Source organism: Trachypithecus francoisi, unplaced genomic scaffold, assembly GCF_009764315.1.
Source record: "Trachypithecus francoisi isolate TF-2019V2 unplaced genomic scaffold, Tfra_2.0 Lachesis_group16, whole genome shotgun sequence".
NCBI lineage: Eukaryota > Metazoa > Chordata > Mammalia > Primates > Cercopithecidae > Trachypithecus > Trachypithecus francoisi.
The window spans coordinates 17,978,702-17,998,931 of NW_022681461.1; the positions used below are offsets into that span (position 1 = coordinate 17,978,702).

Below are 20,230 nucleotides of genomic sequence, written 5' to 3' on the forward strand. Positions count from 1 at the left end.
CAATAATTGTTCCAACAATTGAAATAAGAGGTACTGGGGGGCCTGAATTAGGCAAGGGCAAGGATGACAAGTTAGAAGGTACAGTGGACATAAAATCCTATAGGACTACATTGATGAGATGTGAGGAGGAACTAGAATAACTTGAGTTTCTGAGCTCAGGAAAAAAGAAACGTGGTACTTGTAATTACCAAAAAAAGGGCAAACTGGGAAGAGGACCTAATTTACAAAAGTACTTTCTGAATATAATGAATTTGTGGTGCAAGTAACATACACTCAAGATCCCTAGCTAAGATGCCCAACAAATAACTAGATATACAGTGCTGGAGGGAGAGAAATAGAGTGACCTGAACTCCTCTCAACACAAACATACACCCCACAGGTTAAGCTGCTACGAGCAAAGAGTGGCTCTCCAACAAACATGGCGATGAGAATAAGAGACAGTTGAAGAAAATGCTAGGCTTGGACTTTCTGACATAACTACACTTTGAACAATCCAGACACATGCAATTTGTTTTTTTAAAAACATGTGTATCAAACTCATTATATATGGATTATCATCTTGACAAAGACCCTGCATATTTAAAGAAGGTTGTTGGCTTTCCCACCTTCCCCTCATTCTCCTCTCTGAGGCCCAGTTTTGCTGTGCTGTGCTCATCTCTCACGTGCACAATACCTTCTCCACATTTCCAATGTGTCACAAGATGGGATTCGACCTTGAGGTCACAATGAGGTCTGGTTATTGTATTTTACATTGACATATGATAGAAAACCTTGGTTCTAAGTAGCACACAGACCAGTGAGTTAGCCAACAAGTACTTGGTGAAGGTTTTTACCATGTATCAGGCATTATTCTCATTTGAAAATCTTGCTTTATAAAAATAAACCAATGCAAAAGAGTCAGATTTCTGAATTGTGAGCAGCCTATAATCCACTAACCTGAGATCTTTTATTTTTGCTCTGTTCACATGTCATATCCCATACAATTAGTACCGTGATTTTAATCAAATACTTATACACTAGCCATAGAAGTCTCCTTTGAGTAGCAGGTGAAGGAGAAAGGCCATTTTTGGCTTATGTTGAAATTAAACTATGTTGTCATTCCAACTATATATGGAGTAGAACCTCTGCTAATTCACCTGAACAGACAAGAGCACTCAATGAGAATTATATAATAAACACCATTTTATTAATTTGGAACATGCATTTAATTATAATTTCTGATAATATCTAGCAATTCATTGTGTGAAATAATTAGAACAGAGACGCACAACTTTTATAAGTCTTTCTGGAGAAAGGTAGTTACATTGTGGGTATGTGTGATGGAGGAGGATGGATGATTTTTTGTTTTCTTTTCTAGCACACTTAAAGTTTTGTTTTGAAAAATATGCACAAGACAACGTTGCACAATTCTGTATCTTATGATCTGGAGAGCCACATAACTGTTATATTCATTTCTGCTATAAAAATCTATAATAAAAGTATATTATCTCTATGTGCATATAAGTCAATATAACTTTATATGCCTTCATGCTCTGTTACATAAAGACACACCAATGACCCATCTTCTTGGGTCACTTCTGCCCCTAAAACACACTGTACCTCCTACTACATAAGTAGCTGAAAAATGGATAATATGCTGGGACAAAGCTGAAAGGGAAATAAGGCTGGGGTTGACTAAACAGCCACCATGTAACAAATGTGGTACTCAATGAACACACAACATATTATCTTACTTCCTATCTTCACATCCTTCTTGTTGAGGAGGTGCCATCCCTGATTCATGGATGAGCCGACTGAAGCTCACAAAGAAACTGTGCATAAAGCCACTCCTCTCAGTGGAGAGAAGAGTCTAAATTCAACTGGCAGAGTCTAAATTCAAACTGGGATCTGTCAGACTCCCAAAACCATACCCTGTTGACTGCACCACATGCTTTTTGGTAAAGGGTCATTTTCCTGGTAAAGTGTCATTTGCCAGTTGCAGTAGATGTGACTGTTACTCTCATAAACACAAATTCTCAACAATCCTCTAATCCATTAACTCACGTAAAAGGATCTTAAATATTTAAACATTTTATAAAACCAAAAGTCAAAACTGATGAAGGGAAGTCAGCTCAAGACTCAGAAGCACGACCTGAGTCAGAGCGGCTGTGACTCCACAGTGGTTTAACTGGTCCAAATCCCCTAGCCAAGGTGTTTCCTTAAAGACACTTACACCCCTTGCGCCTCGAAGCAGCAGCTGAGGCAAGAAGCATCATCTCATTCACTCTAGTGGTTATGCTGTAGCTCTGGGTACAACTGTTGGTTACCTAAGAAGTGACCATAAAAAAGGGATAGTACTTCTTCCCTAAAGGAACCCTTCCACTTTCCCCACAAGTTCATATGGAACTTGTAGGTATCTGGGTCATTATTTGATTAATCATACTACCTTGTTATTTAGCATTGCTTGAAATAGACCCAATTTTCACCTTCAAATACCTCAGAGTTCTTGGACAATAAGAGTTGTCAGTCAGTCAACAACTATTTGCAAAACACATACAGGTACACAGAATTGTATGGTAATTGATATTCATACCTTCAACTCTCGAGGAACTGTAATTTGTCTTTTCTCCCCTATTAATCAGTCTAATATTTACCAAGCAACTTGGCTATGGAGCTAGCACTGTGTTTGATGCAACAAGGAAGGTTAGGGTAGAGTCTGTGGAGAAGTATTAATATGTTATAAAAGGAAGAACTGAGATTCGGATTCCTCAGATGGAAAGTAAAGAGAGGGTCTAGGTTAGGCAACACTGAAGGGATGTGGGGAGAAGAGGGCACGCAATTAACACTAGGGTGAAAACTAGGTGCCCGAGTGTGAGGGAGTGAATCAACAAGCAATGGGAGGTCCGAGAAGAGAGACCAGCACATATCCGTTCCCTGAGCAAATCCATACTGTGAGCACCACTACGAACCAGGTACCATGCTAGGCAGTGAGACTACTTCTAAAACTGAACAACAGAAAGCTCTGTTCTGCGTTCATGGAACTTATAGGCAAGAGGGAGAGGCAGAAAATGGCTACAAATAAGCATTAGAAAGGTAGTAGAACAGGAGAGAATAATAGGGAGGAAGGGAGAGAGGGATAATAGGGCTGTCAGGGCAGAATGCTCTGACATCATGACATCTTAGATAACTAAATGAGACACTAAGCCACAGAAAGTTTTGCAGGAAGGACAGTAAGAACAAAATGCCTGAAGGCAGGCAAAGCTACCAGGGAAGCCTCTGGGAGAAGGGGCCTTGAGCTGCTACTGAGGGTCAGGTCTGGATAGCCCTGGAGACTGGGGAGGTAGCACATATACGGCATGTGTAGTGACAGAGGGGATGCCCACGGACAGAGTGATGAGAATAAATGCACACACACAGGTGACTAACAAGGCCATGGAGGATCTGCGGGGGAGGCTTCCCAAAGGAGAGGAGAGAGAAAGCAGCCAGCTGGGATTTTAAAGAAAGAGCCAGTGCTACTTTATAGTAAAATCTTTGTTTCTGGGAAGATGAAGCCAATTAGCAGAGACAACTGTGACTAGGTAGTAATAAAAAGGTGCATTAGATTAAAATAAAGTATTTGGAACGAGATCTGGTGAGAGATCACAACGTACAAGAGGAGGCTAGAACAACTGGTATGTTGTGTTCTGGCTTTCCTAACTCAAGGAAGCTGTGAATACAGAGGCTCCAGATGCCCACAGCACAGTGTAAGAAGCCAACTGAGCAAGTCACCTTTTCTGAAAACAGCACTTAGCGTAAGAGTGCCCTGATTTCCTTTCAGCTTTGGAAGTCTGGCATGTATTTTCCCAACATATTCAAATTTTGAACATCCAGGTTTGCACATAATAATCAGACTTTTGGAACAAAGAATTGCCTTGAAATCCGCAACAGATGTAGAGAAGACCTGACTACTGGAGACGTTTCTGCAATTTGCATTTACATATTAAAGCTCAAAATTTTACACTGCAAAACCCCACTTCATTACTTCTCTTCTTGTGCTAAGAGAAAATGAAAAATACCTTGCAATACAAGTCATGGGAACTCCCCCAACACTGTCGAGTGGTACTCAAAGTCTAAGGGGCCGGCAAGGGACCTGAGTTTGACACACAATGAGTAAAGGGGCAAAAAGGTACTCACGGTTTTCCTCCTGGAATGCCTGTCAGGTTTGGAGGTATTGCTGGCACACGCATGTGATGGTGTGGATCAAATCCCACCTATAGTTTTTCCCAAGCAAACAGCAAAAATAAGCACAGTTACATGCGACTTGTTTTATCCTTCTCAAAATCTATTCTAAAACCTGGGAGAATAGATCCTTAAAAAATAAGGTTTCAGAGATATATACACACAAGTATTCACTGATGAAATGATAAAATGTTTAGGATTTTATGGTATCATACTTGAGGGTGGAACATAGATTAAAAAATTATACGAATGATTACTGAAGCTCATGGTAAAACCAAAGAGTCATTACATTCATTATACTATGTGATCTAATTCTGTAGGTCTGAAATTTCCAGAATTAGTATCATTTTGGAAAACTTAAAATTAGTATTCTTTAAAAAAGACATATAAAATAAAAAAGAAACTTCCTCACCTTACAAAAGAAAATGGATCTCAAGATATAATTACATGCAGCTTCATTTATAAATACCCACAGATCTCTAAATACCTTAGATTATATAAATTACATTAAAAAATACATAGGCCAGGCATGGTGGCTCATGCCTGTAATCCTAGCAATTTGGGAGATTGTGGCAGGCAGATCACATGAGGCCAGGAGTTTGAGACCAGACTGGGCAACATGGTGAAACCCTGCCTCTATGGAAAATTTTAAAAATTAGCTGGGCATGGTGGCACATGCTGTAGTCTGAGCGACTTGGGAGGCTGAGGTGGAAGGATCACTTAAGCCTGGGAGGCGGAGGCTGCAGTAAGCCAAGATCATGCCACTGCACTCCAGCCTGGGTGATAGAGTGAGACCCTGTCTCAATCAATCAAGCAATCAATCAAGCAAGACAATCCTCTGTGTGCTAAAATATTATTTTGTGAAGCTCACAAACGCACCACTGGTGATCTCCCATAGGCAGCAGCAGCAGCAGCGGCAGCGGCAGCTGCGCTCATCTGAGGGGAGATGTTGTGGAGTCCAGCATAGGCAGCTCCAGGGCTGGTCAGCTCTCCGTTCATTCCAGCATGGGGCACGATCCCAAACGGAGTTGGATATGGACAGGGTACTGCCATTGGGGTCCTTAGGCTTGAGGCTGCAAACCAAAATGGGTGGAAGAAAAACGAAGAACACAGGAAACAACAGTGAAGACATTTGTAAACATGTCAAAAAATAGAATCTATGGTTCAAATGAACTTATTTTAATATTCTCAAAAGTCATTCAAGCCTTCAGAGTTCACTCATTCACTCTGTTCTACTGAACACTTACCATGTGCCAGACAAGGTTGGTCCCAGGTGCTCAGTTCAGGTTAAGTAACTTTGTCTAACAGCGATTCAATGCTGGTCATTAGCACTTTTAATGTACTATACTCTTTAAATTATTTAAAAACAAGCATAAAAATATAGAAAATACTTTTTTTTACTAACCCAAAGGGTCAACTCCTGGTGGTTTTCCAGGTACAGGCCTCAATCCGGGAGTAGAGTTACTGCCTGGGGTGGGCGCATCAGTTCGTGGAGTAGGGGTATTGGACTTTGAAACAGGAGTAGTAGATTTTTCATTCTAATGAGATGAAATGACATGTACCAGCAATTAGAACATGGTTTTAACCATGACTTTAAACATTATGAAGGTAAAGAAAAGGAAGGGAGGAAAAAAAATGTAAGAGGTTCTTCAGCTTGGGCCTTGATTTTCATTAATAGAAACGTTAACAAAGAAACAAAAGAATTCCTTGAGACTGCAGACCTAAGTCAGGGAAGACATAAACTAAAGCTGGATTTAGAGGAGAGTAGCTCATTTCTAGGAAATTGGTCTGAGTCAGATGAGGCTCACAAACCAGGATGTCCTAACTGTGGCCACTTGCCGGTAGCTTTGGTAAAGACTGGGGTAACTTTGGGCTCCTGGCAGAATGTTCACGTCATTAAGAGGCTTCCTGGTGAACAGGTCACGTTAGAAAACAGATCCAAGTCTGAACTGTCATAGAGACTAAGCAGAGAGCAGGTGTCATTAAAAGAATGCCAGAAGGCCAAGAGAAAATAAAATAAAAATTAAAAAACCCAACAATCTAGCCCTCTGTCGGGGATATTCCTCCTAATTTGCAAAGCAACTGAGGAATTTCCTTTCCTTTAGCTGTGAATTCCAGAGGTTATTAGAAAACTGAATTTGTTTCTTTATTCTTTAAATGTTATGTTACAAGGAAATAACTGGTGAGGAAAAAAGACACGCCACACAAAATTGCAATTAACTACACAGCCACAGAAGAATAGGGTGCAGGGAGATTATCCTGATGGGTGAGCAGTTCATTTTTGCATTTGTGATTTGTGATGTGAGTCAAGGTAGACTTTTGTAAATGACAGATTACTTTTTAGATAGGAAGGGAAAATTATTGCAGTCATATGTAGCTTGGTAATTCAAACAAAGCTAGCAACAAAATCACATTCAAGCCCCAAACTAAATTTACCATAAACCACAGGCGACAAAAGCATCTCTGTAACCCCAGTGTGCATTTTTCACCTTCGCTAAGACGTGTTTTACTCAATTTCCCCACATCCCTCTTCTATCCTTGCAAAAAGAATCACAAAATAAACACTCATCACCAACAAGTTAGTAAACTTATTCTGCTCTACAGACTTTTGCCAATTAAACTTAAATAGTGAACATATATATACACTTGGGAAAAAAGCCCTGTAAAAAATGTGAGAAATATAAAGATAAAAACATCAAATTCAAACATCAAATTGGCAGAGGCCACACTCAGAGAGATGGTAAGGAGCTACTTACAAGGCTAAGTTCTTTGGATTTGGAGGAGGGAGTACTGCTGGAAGATGCAATAGAGGCTGGACTAATCGGGGCATCTTTCTTGAGCAGGCGTGTCTTGTCCAGGCCATTCTCTCTTGGGGAATGTGCTGGGCTCCCTCGAGGGGAAGATGGATCCTACAAAGGAACATCATGGATAGTAATGCAAACACAGCCCATTTACAACGCTGGGGTTGTTGGGTGTGGACATTTCTAGCCAAAGGCATTTAATGCATGCTTAGAAGCACAAATGTGCTAGAACAGATAACAATACTCACTGAAACTACTAACGAAAATATTCAGTATTGAGGGCCCCAAAATTATAGTATTTATAGCACTTATTTAAAACCCAAAGAAAAATCAAAACCCTACCCATCTGCCAATTGCACGTCAATAAGACCTGCAGGCTGACCACAGAGATCTGGTGTGCCTTCACTGCGGTAGAGAAAGACACTTTACTCTTAATAGAAAAGAACAGCGACAAAAAAAGAGAAAAGATCAATAACATAAAATCAGTAGTATATAATTTTTATGTAAATAAAAAGTGGGTCCCTTTAGAAATCAAGAGTATGTTTTGGGCCGGGTGCAGTGGCTCACACCTGTAATTAATTCTAGCCCAGGAGTTTGAGCCCCGCCTAGGTAACATAATGAGACCTCATCTCCACAAAAAATTTAAATATTCGCCAGGCATGGTGGCGTGTGCCTGTAGTTCCAGCTACTCGGGAGGCTAAGCAGGGAGAATCACTTTAGCGTAGGAGTTGAAGGCTGCGGTGAACTGTGGTCGCAATACTGTACTTTAGCCTGGGCAAAAGAACAAGACCCTGCCTCAAACAACAACAATAACAACAACAACAAAAAGACAAATCTCAAAATATTTTGGATACTAATTGTTCGAACAACTAGTCTTTGATATGGCTGGACAAGAGCAGAAAATTAAAGTAGCCACTAACATACCTCATTGGAAACATCAACCACCAAGTTGTCATCACTTTTCTCACCATCGCTGTCCTGCATTGACAAGTGAGAAGCATTATCTTCTCCCCCCAACAAAATATACCACATTTACCCTAAATAAGTCCAGACTAATTCCTCAGATCATATAAAGATGAGCTGTACCAAACAGTGTTAAATACTTGACAATGTCCTATTTTCTTTAATCCTCATGATGATGCTATGAAGGTGGGTAATATGATGATATTTTTCAGATTATGAGGCTGATGCACTGCCCACTGCACCCACAGGGTGACCTGATTATATTTTTCAGTTTACAAAACTGAAGCTGATGGTTGGCTTATTACTCTAGAGTAGAGGCTGCCAACTGACAAGCCCAGGCTAAATCCAACCTACACACAGGTGTGGTCTGATTTGTCAGTATTTTAAAAAACTGCATATTGGGAGGCAAAAATCCAGATTTTCAGCTTTTCATGAGGCCTGAAGCCCTGTAGGACACGAGCAGGGAAGCAGAGCAGGGGCCGCCTGCCTCCACACTGCTCCATCCAGCTTGCTCCCTGCTTTCACTCCTGTGACCTGCCCAGCCCCTAGAGGAAAATGAGCTTCATTCCAGGCTAGGGATGATCTTGGATGACTCTCCATGTTTTTATTCCACAAGATTTGGTATATCCTTCAGCACATGAATCCATCTAGGCATTTAAACACATTTTTTATGATTTTATATTTTTTCCTTAACAATTCTAGCTAACCACAGAAAATCCAAGCACTCTGAAATAAATGGGGAAGCAAATACACCTATAGAAACAATAATATGGATCATTCAGGTCTTCTGTTAGCTGCCCAAATGAAGCATTCTATCCTCACATGCACCTGTACACACACAGGACTTCACGTAGCCAATGGCTACAGAGCTATAAATGCAACAAATGTTTTTTGTCTCCTAAAGGATGTTATCCTGTGTTCCTGTGTTGGCTGGAAACAGTCAAAGGGTAAAATGGCTGCAGATAAAAAGGCAAGCTGGCCTCCCCTAAAGCAAAGGTGAATGAACTTACATAACGAGCTGCAATTTCCTTTTCTTCAGTTTTCTGTTTTTTGCTCTCTGAGGAGTAGTCTGTGGAGTTTCTGTGCTTCTCAGCACCTCGGAAACTGGCTGATGGGGATACTGAAGAGCTCTGGAATTAGAAGGAGAGGAAGCATGGTTGAGAAATTATCATCCATTTAGTCGAGTGATTTTTAAGTCACTTGAGACTTTCTTTTCTTTTTGTTCTTTAGTACATATTTGCAAAGCTGTTAAGAGGAAACAGGAGAGAGCAGAGAAGATGCAAGGAGGAAAACAGGGATCTAAAGGGAAAGACAAGTAGCAAAAGACAAGGGGAAAGATAATGGGAAAGAAAGAAGAAGAGAGAAGAGGCAGAGAGATGGGACAGAAGGAGGAGAGGAATTAAAAAGGGTGGCAGGAGTTAGTGTCAACTCAAAACAGAGAATGGGTTGGGTTTTACGGACATATTGTACTGTTGAAGTGCCTTTAGAAAGTTGGGAAAGGGGCTGGCCATGGTGGCTCACACCTGTAATCCCAGTACTTTGGGAGGCCAAGGCGGGCAGATCACAAGGACAGGAGGTAGAGACCATCCTGGCCAACATGGTGAAACCCCGTCGTTACGGAAAAGACAAAACAAATTGGCCAGGCATGGTGGCGGGCGCCTGTAGTCCCAGCTACTCAGGAGGCTGAGGCAGAAGAATGGCTTGAACCCAGGAGGCAGATGCTGCAGTGAGCCGAGACGGTGCCACTGCACTCCAGCCTGGGCGACAGAGTGAGACTCTGTCTCGAAAAAAGAGAAAGAAAGAAAGTTGGGAAAAGAAGCATATGAGAGAAAAGGGAAAGACAAAAATCAGGCTTTTTTAAAAAATTTATTATTTTTTTTAAAGTTTGCTGGCTAATGGGAAGCCAGCACTTCAAGCTTCTACAGAGAAACTATAAAGCAGAGCGTTTAAGAAGTAGTAAGTCAGTGAAAAAAAAGGGGGGGAGAAGTAATTTTGGGGTATTTGAGCAACCAAAGATGGCAGTCATTTGACATATAGGTCATATTTATGAAATTTTGCTCAGCGCCACATACTAGGGCTTGGAAGATGCAGAGTGGGAGGAAAAACACCACCTGCAAAAATGCCTATTATTCCTTTCTCACTCCTATAGTTTTCAGGAACCCACTCCTTTTAATGTCTGGAAACCTAGCAATGCTGCTGGGGCCAGGGAATGGAGAAGGATCCTCCATGCCTCTTGGGATCACACTTAGGCTCAGCCTGTATGCTCCATCTCTGCTTTCAAGGAGCTCTCAACTGGAGAAGTCTCCTACACACACACGAGACATGGGTGACAAGATCCAAAGCAGGGAATGACTCTATCTGCCATGAAGGTCAGGTGGTTATTGGGCACATTTAGATAATATGAGAGCTTAAAATCATGGATGAAGCAGTGAGAAAAGTGCCAATGAAAACTGGATCTAATCTTAACAATTACCTAGTGCCTATGCTTCAGACAGACCAAAGAAAAGATCTAAATGCAGGCGAGGTGGGAGAGTGGGAGCTGGGCTGAGGGTCGTGCTATCCTGCTGAGTGGTGAATGGCAAAAACCTGAGTAGCACAGTCCCTTGGCAGGGCACCAGGGCAGGGCTCCCAACTGTGAATGACCCTAACCCAGGGTAAGAAAGGGCTGATCTCGGAGGGTAGTAGAAAGAATATCTGAAAATCTCTATGGAAAAAAAGTTATAGGAAAAACAATCACCACTGGAACGTCTCTGTCTGGTATGCAAATCAATTCAGAAAACTGGCCAGGAAGGCTCTTCCTCATTTATAAATTCATTTCATGTAAGACTAACTCTTTGAACTTTTTTTTTTTTTTGCTTTAAGTCTGTTGGTAATAACTGACATTTATAAAAACGTACAACATTTACGAGGGCCTTTTAATTAACTATGGGAGAAAGTGTGTTATCCAGAACTTTTGGGTCTATGTTCCATTGTATTTCCACTGAGCCATAATGTCACAATCTCTTTTGTGGCACTTCTGAACTTTCAAAGCACATTGTTAGAAGACGGATAGGCCTTCTTCATACCTGTGGTGATGGCAACTCTACTACGAGCGCCATAGGTGTGCAGGTGGGAGTTTGGTGGGGGAGAGAGATGGGACCAGTGAGTGGGTACCCACTGGGAGGGGCTGGGGACCTCTAAATCCTTCCCTGCTGCGCCAGGCCCTCTTGAGGTTTTATATGAATACTCTATCCCTATCAAACATTCAACTTTAAGCTTAGTGGCAGAAAAGACTGCAGGCATTGTTCAGTAAGGCTGAAGATTGACAGAAAACATTACGAGCCAAAAGATTTTTTAAAGTGGACTACTTCTTGACTTTTGTGTATCTCTGCTGAGTTCCAAACCTCACTCCCAAGCCATGAGACTTGGGTCAACACTTCTGCTTTGCTTTCACACAACTCAGTGCACTCTGCGGGTTTTCATGACCACCGAAACCATGCATGCAACCATCACCTGTGGGTTACTATCTACCATACTTCATGCCTCAATCCCATTTCTAGTTTTCCCCTCTCCACTCTCTCTACCTCACTTCTGGAATCATACTACCCAAAGAGAGGTTCAGCCTGTTCTTACTCCTTTTTTAAAAGGACAGTTTCCTACTGTTCACAGGGGAAAAAGAATTCCAAATTTCTGAGTATGGCTGTTTTCCAAAGTCTTCACTCCACACCCCAATCCGGAGTCCTGGCCTTGTATCCTACCATCGGCACTATAAGCCAGTGTTCCCCTGGGCTCTGTGGATGTTCGTTACATCTGTAGCCTTTTTTCCTGGCTTATGGCAATGCCTATTTTCTCAAGATCTATCTTTTGAAATCCCCCACTATCCTTAAGAATCAGCTCTAACGTCACTTTTCAAAGCTTCCTCAGATGCTGTCAGGCGGAATTAATCACTCATTCCTCTTTGTTCCCTTAACATTTTGTTCCTCCGATGAGTAAAGCACTCACAATAAATTTATTGCTGTGTTTACAAGGCCACTTCCCACTTCAGGCTGTGGGCTCCCTGAGGGTGGGGGCACCTAGCATCACGAGCAAAAGAGAACTGCCCAGAAATATTTCTAACACAAATGGCTGAACATCCCCTCCGCATGCCTCAATCTCACTCCAAAACTCTTGTGATACATTTCTTTTCTGAGCATCACTAGGATGAACAATTCCACGGGAGACCATTCACTAGAGTAAGATTTGTGTAGTGGTGCCCCTGAAACCGGTAATATGGCAATTCAGCCCCTTCCTCACCTTTGCTACTTTACCTACCCTTTAGAAGCACTAAATCTGGATAATCTGATATTTCACAAAAAGAAGAAAAATAGAGTGTATGTATCTTTTATTAATAATTCTCTGAGCATTCAGATTCTGCTATATTCTATTGAAAGTTGTTTCCACATTAAGAGGAAAAATTTCTAAACAAAACAATTTCTTAAAAATACTAAAAGGTGATGTCTATTTAGATTTTTATGTTCATTTGTTGGCTTATATGTACAATCAAATACTTTATATTTTTCTTAAGCTAGCTGTTTCTGGTTGTGCAGGCAGCGTTATATTTTTGAATTTGTAGAACAGAGTTACATGTTGGAGTTTCCTGGTAGAATGATAAAGTAGTTAATTATCACTAGCATTTAAAGGTTAAGCTGCACAATGGGCACCGGGGCAATCAGCAATGTTCTAATAACATAATTACTCTGGAATCAAATTGGACTTGGCACAGACTCTCATCATGAATCTTGTAAGTCCACCATTCTGCCACACGAATGCCACTTGGATCTTTGCTAGGAATGTGAGTAAGAGGAATTCCATAAATACCGATAAAGTCATGCTTTTACTAGAAAAGCTTTTTTATTTCTCTATTATTATTTTAAAAGCTCAATTTAGATATTTCTCAAGCTTACCACGTAACTTACTGAAGCTGCACTGTGACCCTATAAATCTACAAATGTAGAAGGATTAAACACAAGTCTTTCTCACTACAGCCTGAGCGTATGTGTGTGTGTGTGTGTGTGTGTGTATCTCAGCAAATCTGTTATGATTGGAGAGTCACAGTCAGAAGCAATGGCTGATCCAGAGAAAGCAAAATACCCTGAATGTGAATGTTTAGTAAAGCTCTGGATTTTAAAAGTAAACACTTATACTGGGATATTTAAAAAGAACAGAGTAGATCTGTTTTAAAAAAAGAGCAGGAAAACAAGGAGAAATCAAGAAGAAAATAATAAAGGATTAAAAGACTTATTACATGGAAACCCCAATTGCTTTGGCAGCAAAAGGTAAGCTTTAGAAAGCTATTGCTAACATCACAAATCAGGTTCTAATTTCACTATGAGAAGACTCTAGTTCCTAGTTTAAAGTCCACCCCAGACTTTACTAAGGCTATTGACCAAGTCAGATGGAAAACTGACACCTTCAGCAACTTGAAAGGGATGGCCCCACCCCTCCACCTTTACTCCTCTGCCACTTCAAGATCAAAGATGACAATTGTATGTGAAAGACTTCTATAAAGTAACTCCCCCCCCCAAAAGAAGATGCTGTTGTTATAATTAGCTAATTTTAATAACAGGGAGCACAGATTTTAATAGCAGGCAAGAGCATCTCTCTGGAGTCAGACTGCCTGGTGTGAGTCTAGAGTCTTCACTTAATAGCTGTGTAGCCGTAAGGGATGTTGCTTATTCTCAGTCTCTCTTTAGTCTGAGGGTAACAACACACCATCCTCAGCCCCACAAGGCTGCTTTGAGGACCAAAAAAATAATCCACATAAAGTACAATGTGCAGTTCCAGGCACATAGCCCAGCCCCTCAACAGTGCAACTTAGTCCCATCACTGTATACTGGACTCCAGTTGATTCTACTTACTTTAGAGATTGGGATGGTGACCTTGCGTGGATCTTCCATTTTAAACCTTATGTTAGGTCTTTTGTAGACATTTGTGTAGCACTTCCCCCAGCATAGATATTCTGATGCACTGTAATTACAGGGTTTTAATATGCTACTATTCACCAAAACTCTTCTCCTTTCAACAATCACAATAAGGTTTTGGTTCAACACTGCACAGAGGCAAGACTGCAAATACTATCTCCACAACGGACTTTCTAATTTGATTTCTAATGCACACCATGCCAATTTTGCTTTCCATTCACGTAGGTGCAGTGCTTAGACTTCCCTGCCCATAGAGGATAACAACCAGAAAGAACATGCTAAAGGTCACATGGACAACCATGATCAAGAAGCCTAAAACTCATTCGTTATGGCTTGTTTGCTCATCAGCTATGGCCTTCAAAAATCCTATCCACATGGTACCGAAGGGTAAATCAGTTTGCAAACAGATAAATGGGATAATGAGGAGTCAGAAGGCACCATTAAAATCTGTCAAGGGTAATTGCAAGTCCTGGTTTGTCCTTTCTACACCTGTTGTCCAGACTTCCCTTCACTCTCAAAAACGGCCAAGTTTAGATGATAAATTATAGTTACTCTAACTATAGTTCAGTCACTATAGGAATTCTCAAACATTAATCGGAGTCAGGGACAATTCAAGTTGAGTTTGTTTTTGGTGATGTGGACGGCACTGGGGGCACAGAGACAGAAAGCTGAAGACGGCCCCTGTAGATCCTTTACTGATGCCACAACCAAAGTCCTCAATCATATTTCCCTCTGCAACCCGTTAGAAAAGCAAAAGACCCATGTCAAAAATAAAAATGGACACTGGTGACTCCATAGTCATCAATCATCCAAAGAATTGATCATGTTCACCAGACCTCAAAGCACTGTATTTCTGTATTTTAGAACTACTTTGAGTAAGTTTGGAAAGTAATATCCTGAATAAACCTAGGTACATCAAACTGCTGTAGTACCATAACCCAGCTAGTTTCTGCTTGGATTTTATTGTACAGAATTACACAAAATGTTTATTTTCCTATTCATTGAGCTCTTTATAACTGATAAAACATTTTAACATATTCTTTTCTCATTTACAGGGAAACCACCAGGATATATAAGAGGAAATAATCCTCAATTGGGAAAAAGTAAATATAAAACCTTTAAATGAAAAGTATTTGATCAAAATGCACAAGTCTCACATAATAACATATAACACATGTAAATTTATGTAAATGAACTTAAAATTTATAGCATGCGAGTGGTAAAAAACTTGAATATAGCAGAGCTCTGACTGACCCAGTCACTGGTGTCAGTTTACTGCTCATCACAGTAAGAAGTTTTATTTTTTATAACCTGCTTGATTAAGGAAGTCATTAAAAGCACAATCTGTATAAAACTCTCACAGAACTTGCTTTTTTCAAATTAACATAAATCAAAACTCATCTTCAAAAATGACTGGGACTTTCTAAAGACCTGCCCTTGTTAAAAGAAGATTTAATATAATCTCCATATAAAGTAATGAGTCTATTCTTAATAAATGTTTCACCTTCTATAACATTTCATGAACAATATATTCTTTAAAATGTTCTATTGTTGTTTTTATCTCTGCTTCTCTCCTGGTAAGAGAAACGTGGATCAAGGTAAATTTCTTTCGCAGGTAATCAAAATATTACCAAACCAGAGGAACCAACAGTCAGAAGAATAATTGAGAAGAGAGGTAGTTGTCCACAACGGTTATGCTATAGGTATAAAAGTCAGACAGCCTTCGGTTCAAGACCAGGCTGTAACACTTGCTATGTGACCTTGGGAAAATTAATGAACCTCTTTAAGCTTCCATTTCTCTAGTAGGTAAGATGAGGGTGTTAGCAGCACTTCCTTGTAAGTTGCCGTAAGGATAAAGAAGAACTCAACCTAGCATCTAGTAAGCTCCCATAGACAGCTATTCCCTTTTGGCAAATGTGAAACAGCCGCGTAATTTTTGTCTACTTATGGACTCATTCAGCAAGTAGTCAACACATTAAGTACAGAAACACACGAAACGTCTTGAATAAAATATTAATACACACCTTGAAGAATGAAATATATACTTTGTTTTTCAGTAGAGCTCCTTAGTCAAAATACTCAGGATATAAAAGTCTTATGTTTTTTTTTCTTCATGTGTCGTAGAAAATACAGCACTTCAACATTCATTCTTTCATGTTCTGTTTTCATGGTCTCAGCATTATGTATTACTTGGTCAGTATAAAATGCCCTAATAATTTATAAGGTATCAATAAAATTGATTTTAAATTAGAACATTATCTTAATGTCCTCTCGGGGTTTCTTCACTGTTGCTTCCTCTTCCTGGAATAAAGCTGTTGGCTCCACCCCAGAAATGTCATTAAACACAGTGACTTTAGCTGACAGACTGAGCTGCTGGGACACGATGCTTTGACGCCGAAGACACAGGGTTGATTCTGATGTAGGGAGCTTAGCTGCCCTCTCTTGAAAGCTAGTCTGCATGTGGTACAAGTGTTGGGACACACAAGGAAACAAGTGGATGAATGAGCTGGAACAAGTATAACCCCTCACCACTGACGGAGAGAAGAATCCAAAGTACAAGCTGAATTAATCAAGTAATCCCTTTCCTGATCATTAGAGATGGCACAGTATTAACAGTCTATCAGAAATTGTAATAAAAATTGCCAAGTGCATACAACTTTGTATTGTGTTCATCATTTCAACTACCTATCACTACAAAGTCATTTCATGCTTTTCAATCCAATGGACCTCCTCAAAGTTTGCAAAGTCTATGTTCCTGTCTGCATTTGTTCTCCAGCAAGAATACTCTGCTCTCCTTAACACAGATTCTATAAATCTTGTATGCCAACTCTGTGTAAATTACAGTCACATGCACTGGCCACTTTCTTCTGGGATTATTTTTTTCAGTATATGACCTATAAAACATATCCTAAACCATTCATTCACCTACTGCCTTATAACCAACGTTACTTAAGTCTCACTGGCAAGTCTCATGTGGTACATAAGTTTGAATGCCCTAAAAACAAAAGTGGGAGGGCTGGCAAAAATCTCTTTCCTGGATGTTCACGGAAAGTGCACTGGCTTTATACCTATTTCTGTACTGTGCTCTGTTTTTGAATGAAAATATCAACACAATCATAACAGCTGCTTTGACAAAGCTGAAGTAGGGTAGCAGCTCAGAGAAATAAGTTACTAAGCTTTAGGACTTGGCAAGCTGTATCTTAATGGACCACTATCTTCATTTTAGTAACTATTAACATTTATTATAAAAGAAAGTATTTTCACATTGCTACTTTTTTTTTCAATAAACTGCTTTAATCTATTTGAAAGGCTACGCTTTTTTTTCCAAAGAGTGTTAACTCCACAGATTCTCATATATATTCTTACGTATTATGTATGCAAATATACTTTATACAACATCTGAGGGTAATACGACAGGAACAAAGAAATGACAAGACATCAATTTAAAGGAAGGCTGCCTGCTAAGTTTTAAGGTCGCTAATAAGGAACTCCTGGTCTTCTTCATATCACCACAAAATGGCTAAACAGTTTTCAATGATTGCTTAACTGACTGGTCTTAAGGGCCTTCATTAAAATATTAAAGTAAGTTATTCTTTAGAATGGCGCTGACAGACAGAAATATAATGTGAACCACCTATGTATTTTACACTTTTCAGATAGTCAGATTTTTAAAAAATGTTTTACAGTAAAATTAATTTTGGTCATCTATTTAATCCAATACTTCAAAAAATACCATGTCAATACACATACTAATATGAAAATTATGTGACATTTTACATTCTTTTTTTAGTACTAAGTCTTCAAAATCTGATGTGCATTTTATACTGACCACAGTACATCTCAATTTGGACTGGCCACATTGCTGCTGCTGAAAAGCCACATGTGGCTTGTGGTTACCAGGTCAGACAACACAGGTCCAAAAGTTCTCAGAGTCCCAACAGAAATCAACACCCATTAAGACAAACGTCTCGCACTTGTTATAAGTAGCAGGTGTCATCTAGCCCCTGCCTACCTTCTTCAATCTGATCTGAAAATTTCCTTCTCAGAGCACTGGACAACCCAAACGTTTTCATCCTTCAGAGCCTTTGTGCAGACTTCTGCCAAGAACTCCCTTTCCCAGCCTGAGTGGCTAGCATCTTTTCATCTTTTACGTCTCAGCTTAGATGTCACATCTTTGGAAAGGTCTTATCTGTAATGCTATCCAAGGAGCTCCCTCCGGCCGGTCTCTAACACAGCCCCTTCTGTGCTTCCTTCCTGGCACCGTGACTGTGGCTGTTCTTCTGATTATTTATCTCATCTACTTGACTAGAAGTTCCACGAAGGCAAGGACCACGCCTGTTTTCATCACCACGAAAATCCAGGACTTCGGTGTTTTAATTGACAGCTGCTGAACAAATGAAGGGGCAGAAAACTTGGTTCTGCTCATGTATGCTTCATGTTACCATATTATTTTCATTATATTAAGATAGGAGATTATGCATTCCTAAAGGTCATGCACTATTGTGTCTTATTTCTTTGCATCCTCAGTGCTTAATATAATGCCTGTAATAGAAGAAGAGCAGTGTGTGTGTGTGTGTGTGTGTGTGTGTGTATGTGTGTGTGTGAGATATGCGTGTGTAGGCTAGTAATTTTGAAAGTAATAGGGTGACAAGACAATTTTCAGAACTATGTTGAAAAGACAGTTAAAGCTGGTGCCTTTTCACTGCTGCTCTCCTCACCAAACAAGGATGTAGGCCCCTCCCGCAAAGTCAGTGCCCAGCCCTGGCCTCTGGGTGGGCATGCAATGAATATTCATTGTTGGACAAATGTATGAAGGCCATCTTTTAAAAAATTCTAATAGAAATTAATGTTTCCTATAAGAAAGAAAGTTTTCAACAGGTTATCCCTTTCCTTGTCTCTCATCACACACTCCTCAGCTGTCTGTGACCACAGGGAAACAAACCGTACTTAAGTCTGACCATTGAACAGACAGGATTTAAAGGAACCCTGCCTGACAGACTCAGGGAAGAATGCAGGCATCAGCAGCTTTTCTGTGCTGCTCATTTAGAGAACAGGGACCCTGGGGAGCTCCTTGAAATGTTTATCCCCCAAGGAGGTATGTGGTAAAAGGAAAAACATCCTTAGTCCTCCCCTTGCTTTTCTTTTTCTGGGTAGGAAGTCACCACAAACAGATGACGAAAGAAAAAGCCAAATATAAGGCAGACAGATACAATACTTATTTTTTAAGGAAGAGGTTTATATTGGTTGATATTTCAGTCATAGATGACTACCTGGTGCTTTATGTAAATTTTTATTATGTAAAGCAACATAAAGCATTATTAGTATCAGTTGTGACTGATAGTGACTTCAGTATGCTGAGGAATGAAAACAAATGAGACATAGATACTTAAGAGATACAATTTCAGTTCATTCTACAGAAACGATTTCAAGCTTTCATATGACAAGAAGATCTAAAGATGCAGGTGACTTTGAGGAAACATAAAAAACACTGGAAGAACAGGTTGATTCACCAAGCATGTGCCAGAATTACTCTGGTTTAACCAGGCAAAAGCACTGCACTCACCAGTGCTGAAATGCTGAAAGGTAAGTCAAGTTGTGATCTAATCTCTCACCCTCCCCCTGCAAAAGATCACATGTCAGAGAGCTAAATTACAAGGGACTGATGAAAAATATCTTAGCCCCACTCTACTTGCCATTTCAGACAACTGTGAGTCCTGGTCCATCGCTCCTGCCTCTCTGACCTTTCCCTCTCCCTTTTCCTCCTTCCATTTGCTTCTCTCTTTTCCCTTCTCCACACTCCCCCTCCGCCCTTGCCCTGCCAGCAATACCTCTGTCAATATTCTGTCTTGCTGGTGGCACTGTGGGCTAAAGAGGTTGTTGACCCTTATTCTAACATGTCCTTTTAGGTTAATTACTTTTGTATACTCGGTGTACCCAGTGACATTTAATCACTACAGCGCTACTCAGTAAACAGAAATGAATGGAGCCAACTGCAATTTGGCATCAAGCTAAATGGTGCAGTAATAGCAGCATGCTGAAAATGGACTGCAAGAAAATACTCTCACTCCCCACAGAGAGAAATGAGGTGAATGCCATTCGATCAATCACTATTTTATTAAAAAGAAAGAATGCTAGTTCGGTGGTGCGCTTTTGCTATTTAATACTAAATATGGCTCGAAGGACATGATGCACTTTTTAATGCAAGGACAATTCATAAGTGTGCTAAACGAATGAAGGAAGATCAAAATAACTCAAAGCAGAGGTACAACTTTTGTGGTCGAGTTTGTCTCTCTCTTTCCACGCATGCACATGTGTGGCATGTGTGCATGC

The 20,230-nt window shown here is 40.2% G+C and overlaps 1 protein-coding gene across 23 annotated transcripts in view; it reads right to left on the reverse strand.

The window, feature by feature from the left end:
* The window catches only part of LOC117098431 (transducin-like enhancer protein 4), a 157,632-nt gene that overhangs the window by 18,961 nt on the left and 118,441 nt on the right, over positions 1-20,230 (reverse strand). For 12 of the 23 annotated variants that reach the window (XM_033237003.1, XM_033237015.1, XM_033237007.1 and 9 more), the window contains 7 exons: positions 8,972-9,091; positions 7,923-7,976; positions 6,954-7,106; positions 6,634-6,729; positions 5,603-5,735; positions 5,077-5,270; positions 4,153-4,229 (listed from right to left, as the gene is read on the reverse strand). In XM_033237003.1, coding sequence (XP_033092894.1) covers positions 4,153-4,229; positions 5,077-5,270; positions 5,603-5,735; positions 6,634-6,729; positions 6,954-7,106; positions 7,923-7,976; positions 8,972-9,091 — 827 coding nt within the window. The remainder of the gene's footprint in view (positions 1-4,152; positions 4,230-5,076; positions 5,271-5,602; positions 5,736-6,633; positions 6,730-6,953; positions 7,107-7,922; positions 7,977-8,971; positions 9,092-20,230) is intronic. The other 11 variants (XM_033237019.1, XM_033237018.1, XM_033237022.1 and 8 more) reach the window with 1 other exon arrangement.